This window comes from Daldinia childiae, assembly GCF_008694065.1.
Source record: "Daldinia childiae strain JS-1345 chromosome Unknown Scaffold6, whole genome shotgun sequence".
In the NCBI taxonomy this organism is placed as follows: Eukaryota; Fungi; Ascomycota; class Sordariomycetes; order Xylariales; family Hypoxylaceae; genus Daldinia; species Daldinia childiae.
The window spans coordinates 1007953-1023538 of record NW_022984647.1 but is presented as its reverse complement, the minus strand read 5'-3'; the positions used below and the strand labels follow the sequence as shown (position 1 = coordinate 1023538).

Below are 15586 nucleotides of genomic sequence, written 5' to 3'. Positions count from 1 at the left end.
GTATCTGTAGTAGAGCGGTTTGGATACATACTGATCCGCTGATACCGTCTAGCTCTTCATCCTCGGAGATTCCTACAGGTATGGGGGTCTGGGCAAAAAGATACAACGTGAGGGCAGACCGATAAGATATGCGGTTGACAACTTTCAGCATATCTTTTCTTGCTATGCGCCAACTTTCCCTTGTGAACTCTTCAATTTGGCTCGTAGCAAAGTGATTTTTACTCGATACCAGCGGGAGCCAATGTGCTGTAAAAGATCGGATTGTCTGTTTCAGGGACTGGTCGATCTGAAAGTCCTTTTCCTGCTGTTGTCCGTGTGCCTCAAGCCCAGAATTAGAACCTTGGCGATCAAGCGCGTCATCCATGTCAGCGTCGAGCGTCCTGAAAAGCTTCGTCGAAGGAATGTAAACTTCACTCGTCGGATTATTCCTATCATTGTCAGGGGATTGTTGACTTCTTCTAAGCGACTATCCATTAGACGTACACGAATGGACAACCATTTCTACCAGCTATGAGACCGAAAAATGTTTCGAACCCATTGAGAAAGATTTGGTCACACCAAGATGTGAGCAAGGTGTCTACCGACTCTGCTTGTGATTCAATTAAGTGTGCGTTTAACTCGTCCAGTGGCGTAATGTGGTCCGTGTCGTATTGGTCATAATGATTCGCATTAGTACCACCCTGAGAAATTTGGGTTATGGCTTGATCGAGACTCTGTTCGTCTGTAGAGATGAAGACTGCTTGACTATGTGATTCAGAGGAAATGGGAGGATCCGTTTCAGTTGAAGAGGAGTGAGATAGTGCTTCTCTGTATGAGTTTAAAGGTTTCCTCTTCGCAGCATTAATCCACTGAATATAATTAGCCACGCACTCTTATATATGAAAAGCACTATACCTAGTTCATTTACCTCAAATGTACATGGTCGTCCTCTAAGACCGCACCTCGAACATGAACCCGCCCAATTCGCTTTACCGAGTTGATAACCCCGTTTTGAGGCGTCGCAAGCAACTCGTGAGCGACGGCAAGCATCGCAACTAGAAAACTGAGTTCTTTTTTGAGAACTGGTACTTGGCATTTTCTTTACTATATGTACCTAAGTTTACCTAGGTATGCTAGTTGTCTTGAGAAGGCGTCTGAATTAAAGACTAAAAGGTGTAAAAAGGAAATTATTGGTATTTCTAATCTTAGCGCTATGAGGGCCTGAGTTGTTAGTAAGCAAGCTTGGCGTGGAATTAGGGGTCCGCCTATCGAGCTGCAACCCCTGAGCCGATCTAGACGCAGTAGACATAACATCATTTGGCGGACCAAGGAGAGGTAAAGAACCATTCTCATCCCGCACGTTACTAATTTTTTTTCTAAATATGCCTTTAATACCTAGATAGATATCTACACTTCACCAAAAAATGAACACTTTCTAAGAAACTACTCCGTTTTAATTTCGTTTGCCTAATACTCATCATCCCCTCTAAATTACTACATATATCACAAGAAACTTTCCACCAGCTTCCTCAGCTCGTCTTCATTCAATTCCTTTATGCCTAACAATTCATTGTCCAAGTGACTGGAGAAATCACAGCCGTAGTCAGAATTAAACATGCCACACAGGGAAAACCCGAGTGTTGCAGCTTCTATGCCTCCCTTGGAACCTTCGGCTTGTGCCGCTAAGCTTTCTTGTTTAAGCTCCTCTGTATCTTTAACAATCGTGTTCCATTTTTTCCCATCCTTCTCCTTTACGTACTGGATTAGCTGGTTTTGAGTAACGAGCGCCGAATGGATATAGACCACGCGGTTTACCGTCTCGTCCTGATGTGCAATGACGCCCAAAACAGCTTTGGCAATGTCGGATAGAAGCGAGGCGCTGAATTTTACATCGCCGCCGTTGTATAGAGTTGCAGTATGTTGAGGTATGTTCAGGATAATGTTCTCCTCAAGACACCAATCTAGGAATAGACCATTGGCGATTGCGGTGTAGGTAAACCCGGGATTGGATCTAGATTTCTCCTGGAGACGCTGCTGTGTTTTTACCTTAGACACGCCTACGATGGGGAGCTGCCTGCATAGAGGATTCATAGAATCTATGCCGAACTCCGCTGGAATGAATCGCTTCACACCTGCCGCAACTGCGGCGTCGATCAGGGGATTTTGATCTCCCATCGCCAATGTCGCCACACAAGAGATGACAACTTGAACCCCTACCAGCGCGGCGGCTAGGGACTCAACGGAGTTGAAGTCGACCTCTTTGATGGTAAGGTTAGGGTGAGGCTTCAGTTTGGATGAATTCCCACCTATACGTGAGAGAGCCGTTACATTGAAGTCCGAGCCGAGGAGGGCTTCGAGAACGGGAGTTCCAATGTTTCCAGTGGCACCGGCGAGCGCAACCCGAACTGAAGGCATTTTCTTAGCTTGTTGGACACACCCGGATCTTTGTTCGGGGGCTGAAAAGGAGAGAGGATTAATTTGAAAGGGAAAGATGTCTTGTATTTTGAAAATACCCTGCTAAGTAAAGTTGATGGTTTCGAATCATCGACAAGAAGGCTTTTATTGGGTGTTGATGGCAAAATAATTCAGAAACTTTCAGGTATTTCATTCGCATATTTATAGATTTTTGGGTTAGTAGTACTGGTATCATCAGAGAGGGGGGAGTATCGGTTCCGATATACAGGGTCTGTGGTATCGGATCCGATCTAGAAGCGTTAAGTGCTCTTACGACGTCATGAAATATCATCAAATAAGGTAACTCACTCCCTAGAATAATTGTTCCGTACCTTACCATCCTATACTACCATGTGACACCGAGTATCGCAGGACAAAAAGGCAATCTCTCTTGATCTGACCTGGATGCAAACTATTGGCATCATTGCTGAAAAATCAAAGTATAAACAGAGTCGGAATGTAGTGGAGGATATAGAACTAATAGAGAAAGAGGAATGAATGGCACTGTTAGACATCTATTGCGATCATTTCTATTCAAGTCGCTCTATAGAAAACTCCCAAGTTCTAATAGGTATCCCTACACCAGAAAATCTCGCTGCTCGCGGCCTAGCCTTTCCAATAATCCTCCAAAGACCACTATTTTCGGGCTTTTCCCAACTACCAGATGAGATGAAAGAAGTTCTTGGAAATGATGAGAGCTCGAGTCTAAAAGTATTATTCAAAGAGGCCAAGAGCACCAACGAGTGTTCCGACGTAGTTACTAAGGCGCTCTAGGTATTTTGGTGGAGAACGTGGAACCATCGAGTCCGTTCTCAGACTACGGCGTAGACTCTCTAACGATAATTAAGTATCACACTCGCTTAGGAGGTATCTATGTACTAGGATAAAACTCGAAAATTTGGTTTCCTTCCAATAGATAGATTAATCATTACCTCAGTGGCTACTAAGAGTCCTTGGATTTTATATCAAACTAGTTGGATAGGTAGGTTTGATACATAAGTCTCTATATGTACTCCGGTGGATACTGGCGACGTTTCCGAGATTCGGTTCCTTCCCAATGGTTCCGACGCTCGGATCCGAAACCCACATTTCGATCGGACTTGTAATTTAGACCCGACAGTACCGGATCCGTATGGAGTAGGTACCTACCTATCTTTCTAGAACTTCTTCCTGCTTCTCCGCTGCTTTAGAAAAATAATTGAAGCAACGATTCTTCCAGTTTTCATCCCACGCCCACCTTCGAAGGAGTTTAAATTCCTGGGTAATAGTCATTAAAATTAGCATTTATCAGGCACCTGGAGATATGAGATTTATTAGTGTAGGGAGCAGCTATGCTGTTACTACCCCGCCTTTTATATTGCACAACGGGTGCACGCATAATAGAGGTCATCACTACGCAGATGGATATTAGGGAAAACAAGATCCGTGAAACCAAAATGCCTTAAAGGTGTTGATCTGGGAACCTAAGAACACTCCATTAACCTTGATACAATCCTCTACGTTTGAAGCCTGCTATTTTCCAAGTTTCCTTGTCTTTTTCAGCCAATCTAATAGGTACCTAATCGGTGATACTATACATTCTAGAGCTAGTTAAAGGGGTTAATATGTCGTCTCTAAAGACTTTCACCCTCTTCCCACGTTTGCCGCCCGAGATACGTTTGGCGATTTGGTGAGTCATCCTCTTTTTCGCCTGGAGCAATATTATGCTATATCTTCTCAACCCGATATTTAATCAACTGAAAACCAAAAATACCCCATCATAAAAAGGAGTAATTTTCGTGTGTTAACACACAAATGTAGGAACTTTTCCATCATTGCGTATCTCTCCGACCCAGCTCTATGCGTGTATAGACCCGAGTTATTACTACGGTCTTTTCCGAGAGATTGGTTTCCCACTAGCCGAGAGATTTCGTTACCGATACCGGTAATTATGCAAATTTGTCAAGAGTCTCGGTCCGTTATGCAAAAATCAACCATTGCCATGTTTGATATCGATGAAGATGGGGCTTGGCTTAATCCTCGTCGCAGATTCTGCCCCGATGTTGATATTCTCTGCGTTGGATTCTTTGATCTTTTTTGCGTAACCGGACACAATGCAATACGATTCATCGGGTCAAACGTTCACCCTTCGGTACAGGCGGAAGAGCTCTTTACAGACCGCAAACAAGGGCCATTACGTTGTGACACTTGCGACGATAGTTGCAATGAATTCAAATCAAGACTGTTTGCCAAAATTTGGAGTTTAAATGAAACCATACCGATAAGACACAGAGAGACTCCAGAGATTTTATTCCTTTTTTGCCCAGTCGCCGAAGAACATGGCTCCGCTAGACAGACTGCTATATTGTCAGTGACAGCGTTGCCAAGAACTTGCTTGTTCAAGGAGATGTCCAAAGATCCGGTGTTGATTATTGGCGGGGATAACTCAGAGTGGAAGTTTGCTGTCCCTGATTTTGAATTCTTTGTTCTTCCACGAGGACGTTGGCCTGCCTGATTGTACTGCTGTTCCTTTCGGTATTCTCAATTTACAAATTTAGGGGTTCTAAAGCATATCAAAGTTATCATAATTGGCACTAAAGACAAAAGATCTGGTGCTGATGGCCAACCTGTGTTATTACGTGTTATCTAGACTTGTCGTATTATATCCATGTATCGGATGCATCTCTATGGAGAGAATGAAGAGGGGTTTCCTAATAGACAACCATTTATAACTCCTGCGTAGCTCAATAACACATGAAGTAAAACGAAGGGGATAATGTCTAAGAAGGGGGTTAGAGAGACACAAACAGGGGTAAGTCGGTTATCTTATCATAACGTTAAGGGGTTATAATGTCAAAGGATCGATCGAACTCCCTTCATTCTATCAAAATCGATAGTAATTGAGATGATTAACAACATTCCATACATATATATTCTTGTTAGACTTCGCAGACACTTTAAGAAATAACTTTGAAAAAGTATTAACTTATTTGCCTGTGGAATATGTACTGTAGGTAAAAGAAGCGGCATAAGATCAGATGCGCGAATGAGTCTCAGCGCGAATTAATCACCTCAACTAGGTAAGTCGAATACGAAGTAACAAAGTATATGAATAGCGTAACAGTGGATCGCGTTCCTGCATGACGAACATCCATTTTAATCTTCGCGGTCTCCGGTATGTGTTTACCATAAGCTAGTGGTATGTAGGTACATGCATATACCTAGCACGGTACACTAAGAAGCAGGTACCATACGCCACAAGCCTCATTTTGTAGTACTTTGCGGGGATTTCTTCAGAACTTTCAGGGGGTATACGGTGGACCATTATTACAACTGTGCCAAAATCGAGAAAATAGGTGGCACTATGTCTAATAAGGTAATAATAAGGCAAAAATACAGTGTAAGCTCAATTAATATGCGCTATATATACAATTAACACCTTATACCACAATAACTTTACGAATATATATTTAAATATTTTTTAAATACACTAATATTTCGATTTAAAAATGATAAAAATTATTATTTAAACCGCATGTAATTTAACTTAAAATTCGTAAAAATATTAAAATAATTATATAATTAATTTTTTTTATTTTAAAAGTTTAAAAAATTAATTAACTAATTAAATATTACCTTTACTTTAGTTTTAACTTTATATATATAAAATACATAAGTAAATTTAATAATAACATTTATTTATACGTATATATATATTTAAATAATTTTATTAATATATTATTTTAAATATTATAATTAATATAATATTATAGTTTTATTTAATGTAAAAATAACAATATAAATTACATTTATATATAATTTTTAATTAACATGTTATGTTAATATTAAATAAATTTTATACAAAAAAGCTAATACGTGATACCTTTTATAACCACTTTAATATTTTATATATACATTATATATATATAACATATTATTTTTACAAAATAAATTTAAACAATTATATAATTAATTTAATAAATTTTTTTATACTTTAATTAAAATAATAATATTTTTTTTAAATTTCTAAAAAAGATATTTAAAAAACTATTAATAATATAAATAAATAATAAAAAAACTTATATATACCCCGTATAGTATATTGTGCACCTTTCATACTAGCCTTTTTTGGACAGATCTGACCTATTTTCTCGATTTTGGCACAGTTGTAATAATGGTCCACCGTAGGGTAGCAACAATTAGTGGATTTGCATATTCCAGGATTAGCTGGATCGGTGGACGCGATGGACCTATGGCGTGCCATATCTTCCCTAGCTTATCTGCTTACATGTACCTAATATACCCATTTTATTGTACCCATCTCCTTTAAGAAAGTTTCCATGTATTTCATGGATCGGCCGGAATTCCTCTTCTAAGTTGTTGACATTTACCTTTAATATCTTGAAATCTTGTCTTCAATTTTCGATAGGAGGGACTACAGCTTCAGTTGCTCAGTTGTACTCGATTGAACTGTTTCGCCTTTTCTAGGATCCTATATAGTGAGTAATTGAATACCTTATACATCATTTACTTTGCTAATCCAGCTTTTTACCTGCTTTAGGTAGCTAGGTGTTGATACGCGACCTCGAGGCTTTTTCTTCAACTCGTTCCGAGTCTTCCGTATCCCCCTTTCTACTTTCCAATTCGAGATTCAGCTACAGAAGACGTGGCAATGTACGCGTCCAAGTCAGCCGTCGGTTCAGCATTGCTGTTCTCTTTGGCTTCTGCCATGCCAAATCTTCGTCCTAGACAGACAGATTCTGCCCTCGAGCCTTGGGTGACCGTTAACGAAGACGGCAAGCCAAGTACTGTTACGCCCGTTCTTAGCACCATCAGCGGAACTCCTACCGTTATATCGGGCGCTCCTCATGATTTGACCGCAACTGTCTTTACCGAGACCAACTACGGGAAGGTTTCAACGAGCACCGGGACCGCTCCGATTCCTACTGCAACCGGTGGTTCAGCTGGAGCTGGCTCGTTCCCCGTTTGCCACAATAAGGATGGTGACCATGCTCCGTGGTGTCAACCGACCCAGGAGACACCATTATATGTTGGTACAACATACTACTGTACGCTACACTACTCTAATACGAGGAGACATACAACTGACTGATTTATCCAATAGTTACATGGGACACATCGTACTTCTCCGTTCCAAACACGACAATTTTAGTCCAGGGTAATTATCTCAACGAGACAACAGGTGAAATCACCGACCAAGCTTTCGAGTCGCCTAAGTGGTCCGCATCTTGGGGTTTCTGGAGCTACAAGATTGAAAGCAGTCTATTGAAACACCAGTCCGGCAAGAATATCACGCTGCAGCTTGCCACTTTAACCGCGCAAGGCAATTCCAGTGATATTATCCCGGGTCCTACTATCCTAGTTACGGACCACCCTGGACCTCAGCCGGAAACCGGCAAGACGCCCGATATGCGCGCATTAGTAATTGCCCTACCAACTGTGCTCGGTTTCGTTGCTCTGTGTCTTGTCGGAACTTGTCTATGGCACAGAAGGGATCGCCAGATTGGCCTTGGAAACATCATGTCTCGCAGCAGAAATGGATATGGTGTTGGCAAGAGCTCGCGATCCCGGATGGGCCTCGGCAAGAAGAATAAGGCCAACGAGCGTATTCAATTGATGCAGCGGGAGGTCGAGGCCGATGGTGGCGAGGTCTACCATGACGAGCCTGACCGCCCGCGACGGGATTCGGATGCCCTAGGTAGCCTAGCCGGGACACCAACTGAAGAACGGCGTATGGATTTCCGGGAGCAGCAAGACCGAAACATGTTCCGAGAGGAATTAAGAAGACAGAATGAGAGACCGTAGAGTGGACTCTTGAATCTTTTGTTTGGAAAATTGCACTACAAGAAAATCAATGGTGGATAGTAATGATACGGGAAACCTCACGGGAAACCTCACCGTCACCATTAAATGAAGAGGCTTATATGTATATGATGATGAGTCTATTGCTGTACATATATACCGAACTTGCTCCGGCTACGACATGATTATTTCAGAGGAGCTAGGGCTCACAATGATTGGCTTATAGATCACGTTTAGTAATGAATCAAAATGAAATCAAGACATTATTAATACCTATAATGTCAAGGCGATGTTTACTAAAGACCAATAGAGGGATAAGCGTTTAACGCCAACTGCCCTCCGAGATGTGCATATAACACGTTACTCCCTTCTCCTATTTCTCCCTTCCGAATTAAATCCATCATGCCTGCCAGACTTTTCCCTTCATATACGGGATCCGTAATGAAAGCCTCGGTCTTGGCACCAAACCGGATCGCATCCAACGTCTGCTCGTCCGCGATTCCGTACACGCCAGCATGATACCTATCATCCAATTCAATATCTTCTTCCGTAATATCGCTCTCCTCTAATCCGATCTTCACAGCTGTCGCTTTAGCTATCCGCAATACTTGGTCGAAAGTCTGCTTCACCTTGGCAGACGCATCAATTCCAATTACACGCCGTTTCTTGGAACCGAGTTTCTTCTGCGCAAGTTTGAACCCAGCTACTATACCTGCGAACGTAGAGCCTGTAACCGCACACACGATTACCGTGTCGAAAAATACGCCCGTCGCGCGTTCCTGCGCCTCGACTTCAAAGGCCCAGCGCGCGAAACCAAGGCCACCTAACGGGTGGTCTGACGCTCCTGCCGGAATATAATAGGGCTTGCGACCAGCGGACGTAAGTTCAGCCTGCAGCTGTGCGAGCGTGGGCTTATGCTCGATGCCGAAAGTGGTTGCGGGCTCGAGACGCGCATCTGCTCCCATGAGCCGCGAGAGTTGGATGTTGCCGACGGAGCTGTAGAGGATTTCATCTGGGGATCCAGGAGGAAGATCTACCCAGTGCTCTTGCACCAGAGCACATTGGAGACCTAGTGCAGTGGCTACGGCGGCGACTTGTCGGGTATGGTTCGACTGAACGCCACCGATAGAGACGAGAGTGTCGGCACCTTGGGCTAGGGCCTCTGCGGCGAGATACCTGCACGATTCATCAGTCTATGATCCTATTTCTCCAAGTGTATCCATGGTGTATATGATATGCATCTACACGCATGGCGTATGTGGCATGTGTAGTGGTTGATTCATCAATGAGCCATGAATACTCACTCAAGCTTCCGTGTCTTATTCCCGCCGTATGCAAGTCCAGAATTACAGTCATCGCGCTTGGCATAAACGTTCACTTTACCACCCAGCGCGGCGGATATCCGCGGCAGATGCTGGATAGGTGAGGGTCCAAATAGGAAGGATTCCCTCGGGATACTAGCGAAGGGTTCGGGCAAGCGGAGGTCGAGGCTAGCCATTTTAGAGACTAACAGATAGATAATGAAGTTGTTGAAGACTAAATGATATCACGGATGTCAGGTAAATTTAATACTTCAAAAACACAGTAGCTTCTTGAATTCCCATTATTGTCATCCCATGTTCATGTCCTACCCACACTTAATATATAAGGAGATATCTCGGTAGAGCTCATGACCGAAGTCGGATACTAGTAGTGGGCATAAGACGGAGCGGAGAGATGCCAATACTCTCCACTCCTGATCGACTCTGGGCATCCACCAACCAACCAACCAATGTCGAGCAGTCAACCGATTTTAGTAATGCTACATATAGATCCTTTTAGGTAATCATTTACCCTGTATCTATCTTGCGTGATTACATTATCTAGATACGATCTAAGGAGATCGTCAATACTTCTTATCAAAGCGTAAAGGGGTTTATTTAGCACTGATAAACAAATATTTAAGATATCTACATCTAAAATATGTATCCAGAGGGATAGTGCGATGAGGGAGAAGAGTCTGAAAATGGATAGATACTGCCCCCCCTAGTTTGCTGTTAGTCATTAAGCCATTGATCCTATGATTGATCGTGTTATACATACATTGTCTAGAGGTATCACTTGCTGTACAAACAAATGTGCTAACTCTGATTGTTGATGTTAGTCGTATAAGCATTCCATCATATGCCACAGTGAATATATGTGAGAGGTACAAACCACAAGGGTGTTCAGCGTTTCTTGCTCACCAGACCAGTCATAGCAAAGCTTTGAAACCCATTTGACTGGATATTTAGGTAGGCACCAGTTAATTGGCTCAATATATTGATATAATGGCAGCGTTGTCTAGCCGTTGTTAAGTACTTAAAGTGACTTGCCCCCCTTAAATTCACATGTGGGCCATGGGGGGGGTGACCTACTTCCATATATAGCCAACTTGCAAGAAAACATCCTTAAGAGCCACTCAGAATCGACGTATATAATGTAGCTACCTAATGCAGTAGTCGTATTAGCAGCTGCCGCTGTTGCTTGCATACGACTAGCGCCTAAATTCCAATGACAACGTCCCAAGATACCATTACAACCAAATCACTGTGTAGTTCAAGGAGGTTTTCGTCCCATCCCAATTCACCCATACATATCATTAGCCAGTCATTCGTACTTTCCCTGCCCTTGTTCAGTATTCATATGATGAAAGCTTAATCACAAATAACGAAGCGATTCTGAATGTGAATTCTATCCAGTTAAATCCCAGTACTATCTATAAATATCGCCTTTCAAGTTACCAAGAATCTTGTTAATCTTTTCTCCTACAGCCATCACCAGTCCATGAATTCTTAGCCAGCATCTTCATATCAAGCATCTGCTATCAGGCATCATGAATTCAAATGTACGTGAATAAGCTGAGGGTTTCTATTCTTGCCTTCCCGTCGCTAACCTCTGCTGACTTACGATATAGAAGATAACAGCATTAGATATCCTAGTCCCCTCTACTCCAGGGAAACTGGTCACCCACGAGTAAGTTTCTTGTTCAAATACTCCCCTTTTCTTCTCTTACCTACAATCATAATATGTAATCCTGTCTAACCCAGAAATGCAGAATCATCATTGTACATGGTTTCAAAACCCGTTCGGACGACCAGAAACGCCTAGCAAAGTTCAAAGATGTGCTCGAGAACTGGGTCACGGTCGCTACTAATCCCATTCGCAACCACGTGAACGTTCGTACCTTCGCCTTTGATGGCGCCCACGTCCTACACAATGGACGACATGGTCTATCTGAGGCCACTATCGAGCTTTCACAGAAGTTCGCAGTGACAAGCGAAGACTCCTCTTCGCCGTTATTCTGCCCGAGATCAAAGGAGGGTAATCGCGACCGCGTGCCCCGAGCCGTCGTATTTGTCGCTCATGGACTAGGCACCTGGGTCGTGAAAGATTTCTTGGTTCTATTCAGCGAAGCATCTAACCGTATTGATCCTACAGGGTTGATATTCCTCGACGCGCCTGAGATGTCTTCTAGCATGACCCCTGTCGATGTACGATCCGAGTCTATCGTGTCTCAGCATCTCTACGAGCTTACAGAGATCTACAAGCTCCAGGCGCTACCATTAAAGATCCACGAACTCCAAGAAAAACTGCGGATCATCGACATGAACTTTAGATTGCTAACGAACTCCCGCTATGGGATTTGTGAAGAGATCAAAGACGCCTCAGGAGATCGCGACATGTACACTATGAAAATGTGGTATGATAGTGTTTGGATGTGCTCCAATCCTCCTCTTACGATTGATTCTGTGAGTCTACTAACTCTCTTTATAACTCCCTACTTTCTCTCGTTGACCTTCCACCCAAATATCATACTAATAATATTCCAGTCGGTTATCAAGACGTTCTTTCGAGGAGCCCACAACATGATACGCATCAAGAAAGTGACGAAGATGGAGGAACAGCTGAAGAAGCTCGAGCGACTCAAACTAGCCCAAACACTTGAAGAGGTAACGGCCTGCCAGGGACTCTACGATGTCGGATCTGATGATACCAAACGCTCTGCCACAACTCACTTTTCTCCTGACAATGAGAAAGGTAAACGTAAGTCCAAGAGTTCCGTTAAACTACCGTAGTAGTACCCAATTTCCTAATAATAACAGAGAAAGCAGCTTCTACTTCCGAATCTTCCGGAAGATGTGGTATCCTCAAACACTCGAATTCCATGAAGCCTCTTCCTAAAATCCCTGAGGAGGCGGAAGCTGAGCACCGCTCAGAGCACGCTTTTGGTTTCCGTCTAGAAACTAAGTCCGATGAAGCCGCCTGTGACGACAAATTCTACAACTTCGACGATGCTATTCGCCAGCGAGACGAGGCAATAGAAGCAGAAGACCCAGAGGCGCTATCGGCCGCGCAGTCCAGACTGCAGCTTGTCAAGTGGCACCAGGAGCAGAATCTCGGCAAGAACCATCCCAACGTCCTCATCACGCAGCGTGAGATAATTACCACAAGCCTCGCGTCCGGAATGTGGAACGGAAAGCCTATCGAACTTTGGACGAAGGAGGATTTCTGTGAGATAGAAGACGAAATGCGTCGCGCCTTCGAAGCCTTGGAAGAATCCCTCGGTCCTCTCCACCGCGAAGTCCTCGAAGCGCTTTCCGTGTTCCTCAGCGTGCGGGTCTCGCTATTGAAGAGCGATATGGTCTCCTGGGAAGCTGTTTACGCAGTGATTGAGATGATGAAGGGGCGGTTGGAGAACCGGGTATCGCTGACACCAGAGACAACGCTCGACACCTTTCGCATCAGATACAAGGTTGCGTTGACCCTGGCCCAGATCTCAGATTGCGGAGACGCGATGCTGAGCAGTCTGCTGAAGGCTACTGAAGGCCTTCTAGTCACTATTGGTAGGGAGTACGTTGCAGACTTGTCAGCGCTACGTCTCAATATCCTGGCGAGAATCGCCGAGTTGAAGGATATGAGAAACGAGGAGACGGCGGTAGGAAAGGCGGAGGGATCGAAGTAGATATGGATGCGGGTTGTTTTCTTTCAAAGCTTCAAAAGGATGAAATTCATTGATACCCCCAGGGACGAGGTTCACAGCTAGGTTGAACCCATATTTCCAGTTCAACTCGAATTTGATTTTACTGATTTTACTTCATTGTCATGTATTTGCTCTTGGTGAACTAATGTGCTCGTCACTCAATATTGTGACGGAAGATGGGCCTGATGTCCCCAAATCCATTAATGTATTAGATATCACAGCTGTCTTCCAAGACATGCCGAGCCACGATTTGGTTCTTATCCATCATAGCACAATGCTCTTAGCTTTATCGATGCGCATCTCTAAGCTTTGATCAAAGGAGTGAAGCACTTCAGGTTTGCCTTTTTCACATGTTGCACAGCTAGATAGGTAGTAATAGGGAGAAAAGTGGCGGCTAGGTACGATTTTAATTAGGGACCACTGGCACACACACAGGTAGCTCCTTTTAATAATTTCAATACTCATAGGACTGTTTTAATAGTAACGACAAGCATCATTAGTCGTGCGAACTGGCGGGAACTCAGGGCTATTTGAACCTTTACGTGCCTAACAATCATCTTGCAGTCTGACTACCATGCTGGACTTCTCCTATTTCCTTGTCGTATAAAGACCAACTTGATCAATTATTGATAATCCATCGAGTCCTTTTATATCTTCGTAAATGCATATATCGAAGGTTATGGGTGCAGAGCTAGACTTCTGTGTTTTTATATGCTGATTTCTACATAGAAGAACAGTAACGTCAATGGTTACATCGATAGGAAGCGCAACAGCCAAGTAATTAAAATACTCCTATAATTTAGGAATCGGGTGTAGGATATAGATAAAAGAAGGTGCAATAGATGAGCAAATATTATCCTAATATCCATTTTATGCTTAACCCCTATTATGTACGAGGCCATAATTAGGTACGTATATGGTATGGATATGAGTTTGGTTTTTGGTATGCCCATGAAACGACTACCTGCATTGTTCAAACATGCTACACGTACGCTGAAGAACAAGGAATCTGATCACTGGCTCACTTTGGAATTGCGAAAGGACTAGAGCTTAAGAATCTCAACGATGTATCTCATATGATTAAGACTACCTATCTACTAGCTGTGACTAAATAGATGAATAAAGTAGTCTCAACTAGGGCCTTTTGATAGCTTCTTTGGTGTTTAAAAGACCAGTTCATTTAGCCTACCAAAGCAAATCCATATCATTCATCAAGGAAACGTAAATCACTCATAAAGCCTAGGCTACTCAAGCTGCCGCGACGAAGGGACATGAGTTCCTCCCGGGTGCCAGATAAGACTCCTACTTCTTATCACCACTGCTGCTGTTACTACCTCCATTTCCTGATGCGGATGTCGAGCCTGACGCAGGCGTGTAGGTTGAGTTACCCTGACCGTCGTTGTAGTAGGATGAGCCGTCGGGGTTGGAGTAATAGTACGAGCCATCCCTACGTTCGTACAAGGCTTAGATTAGTATTGAAAATCACGCGAGGTTTACTCTTACTACACTGGAATAAGAGTGGCCATGTGGTAGATATAAAACGGTAGGAATATAAATGTGACCTACTGATTGGAATAATGGTACGAGTTCGAATCCGAAGCGCTGCTGCCGTAGTCACGGGAGCAGTAATGGTTACCCTAGGTAGAGTTAGCTTGGACTAAAATTACCCAAGATCCGAGAAATGAAGGTGGATGAAGAAGCCAAGATGTTAGAATGCTTACCTGGCTGTTATGGCCGGAGCTCTTGTACGAGTAATCTCTGTCGCTCATGGTGACAATGAATGATAGTGAGTAGTAGTGTGAATAGGTTTTGATGAAACTTATGGAGAGACTTCGGAATGGTAGAGTAGATGACGCCCAAGAGGGTTCAAGCTGTTGGCAACTTCGGAAATGGAAAAAGAGGAGGGGGGAGAGGGCTGTATTAATAGCCAGATAACGATCCGTTGAAGCGGGGAGGCTATTGCGACTGAGACACGGACGATCTGGGGTCTTAGCGGGGGATTCCTTGATTGAGGCTAGGGACAGAGCGGTGTGTGTATTTGTCGGTGTGTTTCTAGTGATTTGCCCTTACGAACAAAGAATATAGGAGGTATAACTAGCGGGAAAAGACCAATGAGCAATACCTTTAGTATTTGGACGAAATATGAAAACGGCATGTCACACTGGGAAGACGCCACTCTGTTCTTATCCGTTCAATCAGGGAAGCTTTAAAGAGGAGAGATACCATCGCGATTAAGATGCAGCTACCCAGTAGGAGTAAAACATTCAATCACAAACTACTAGCCAGTCATAAGGGTTTAGTCACATGGAGGTTTGCTCATTGGGTTCAGCTAAAATAGCAAGAGGGGAG

At 43.3% G+C, this 15586-nt stretch overlaps 5 protein-coding genes across 5 annotated transcripts; 2 read left to right on the top strand and 3 right to left on the bottom strand.

The window, feature by feature from the left end:
- Positions 1 to 1482: 1482 nt before the first annotated feature.
- GL218_06198 (Isoflavone reductase like protein P3) lies at positions 1483 to 2394 on the bottom strand (the record flags this gene model as incomplete). Its single annotated transcript, XM_033582901.1, has 1 exon — positions 1483 to 2394. One exon carries the CDS (start codon positions 2392 to 2394, stop codon positions 1483 to 1485), a length of 912 nt encoding a protein of 303 aa, XP_033433813.1.
- A 4690-nt stretch (positions 2395 to 7084) lies between these two features.
- Positions 7085 to 8238, top strand: GL218_06197 (uncharacterized protein; the record flags this gene model as incomplete). Its single annotated transcript, XM_033582900.1, has 2 exons — positions 7085 to 7481; positions 7538 to 8238. 2 exons carry the CDS (start codon positions 7085 to 7087, stop codon positions 8236 to 8238), a joined length of 1098 nt encoding a protein of 365 aa, XP_033434056.1.
- A 293-nt stretch (positions 8239 to 8531) lies between these two features.
- GL218_06196 (putative 1-aminocyclopropane-1-carboxylate deaminase) lies at positions 8532 to 9733 on the bottom strand (the record flags this gene model as incomplete). Its single annotated transcript, XM_033582899.1, has 2 exons — positions 8532 to 9411; positions 9540 to 9733. The coding sequence occupies 2 exons, from the start codon at positions 9731 to 9733 to the stop codon at positions 8532 to 8534; spliced, it is 1074 nt and encodes a 357-aa protein (XP_033433808.1).
- A 1356-nt stretch (positions 9734 to 11089) lies between these two features.
- On the top strand, positions 11090 to 13219 carry GL218_06195 (uncharacterized protein; the record flags this gene model as incomplete). Its single annotated transcript, XM_033582898.1, has 5 exons — positions 11090 to 11101; positions 11171 to 11229; positions 11312 to 12005; positions 12087 to 12300; positions 12369 to 13219. 5 exons carry the CDS (start codon positions 11090 to 11092, stop codon positions 13217 to 13219), a joined length of 1830 nt encoding a protein of 609 aa, XP_033433807.1.
- A 1320-nt stretch (positions 13220 to 14539) lies between these two features.
- GL218_06194 (uncharacterized protein) lies at positions 14540 to 15006 on the bottom strand (the record flags this gene model as incomplete). The annotated part of the gene is made up of 3 exons (XM_033582897.1): positions 14540 to 14684; positions 14804 to 14874; positions 14959 to 15006. 3 exons carry the CDS (start codon positions 15004 to 15006, stop codon positions 14540 to 14542), a joined length of 264 nt encoding a protein of 87 aa, XP_033433806.1.
- Positions 15007 to 15586: the final 580 nt, after the last annotated feature.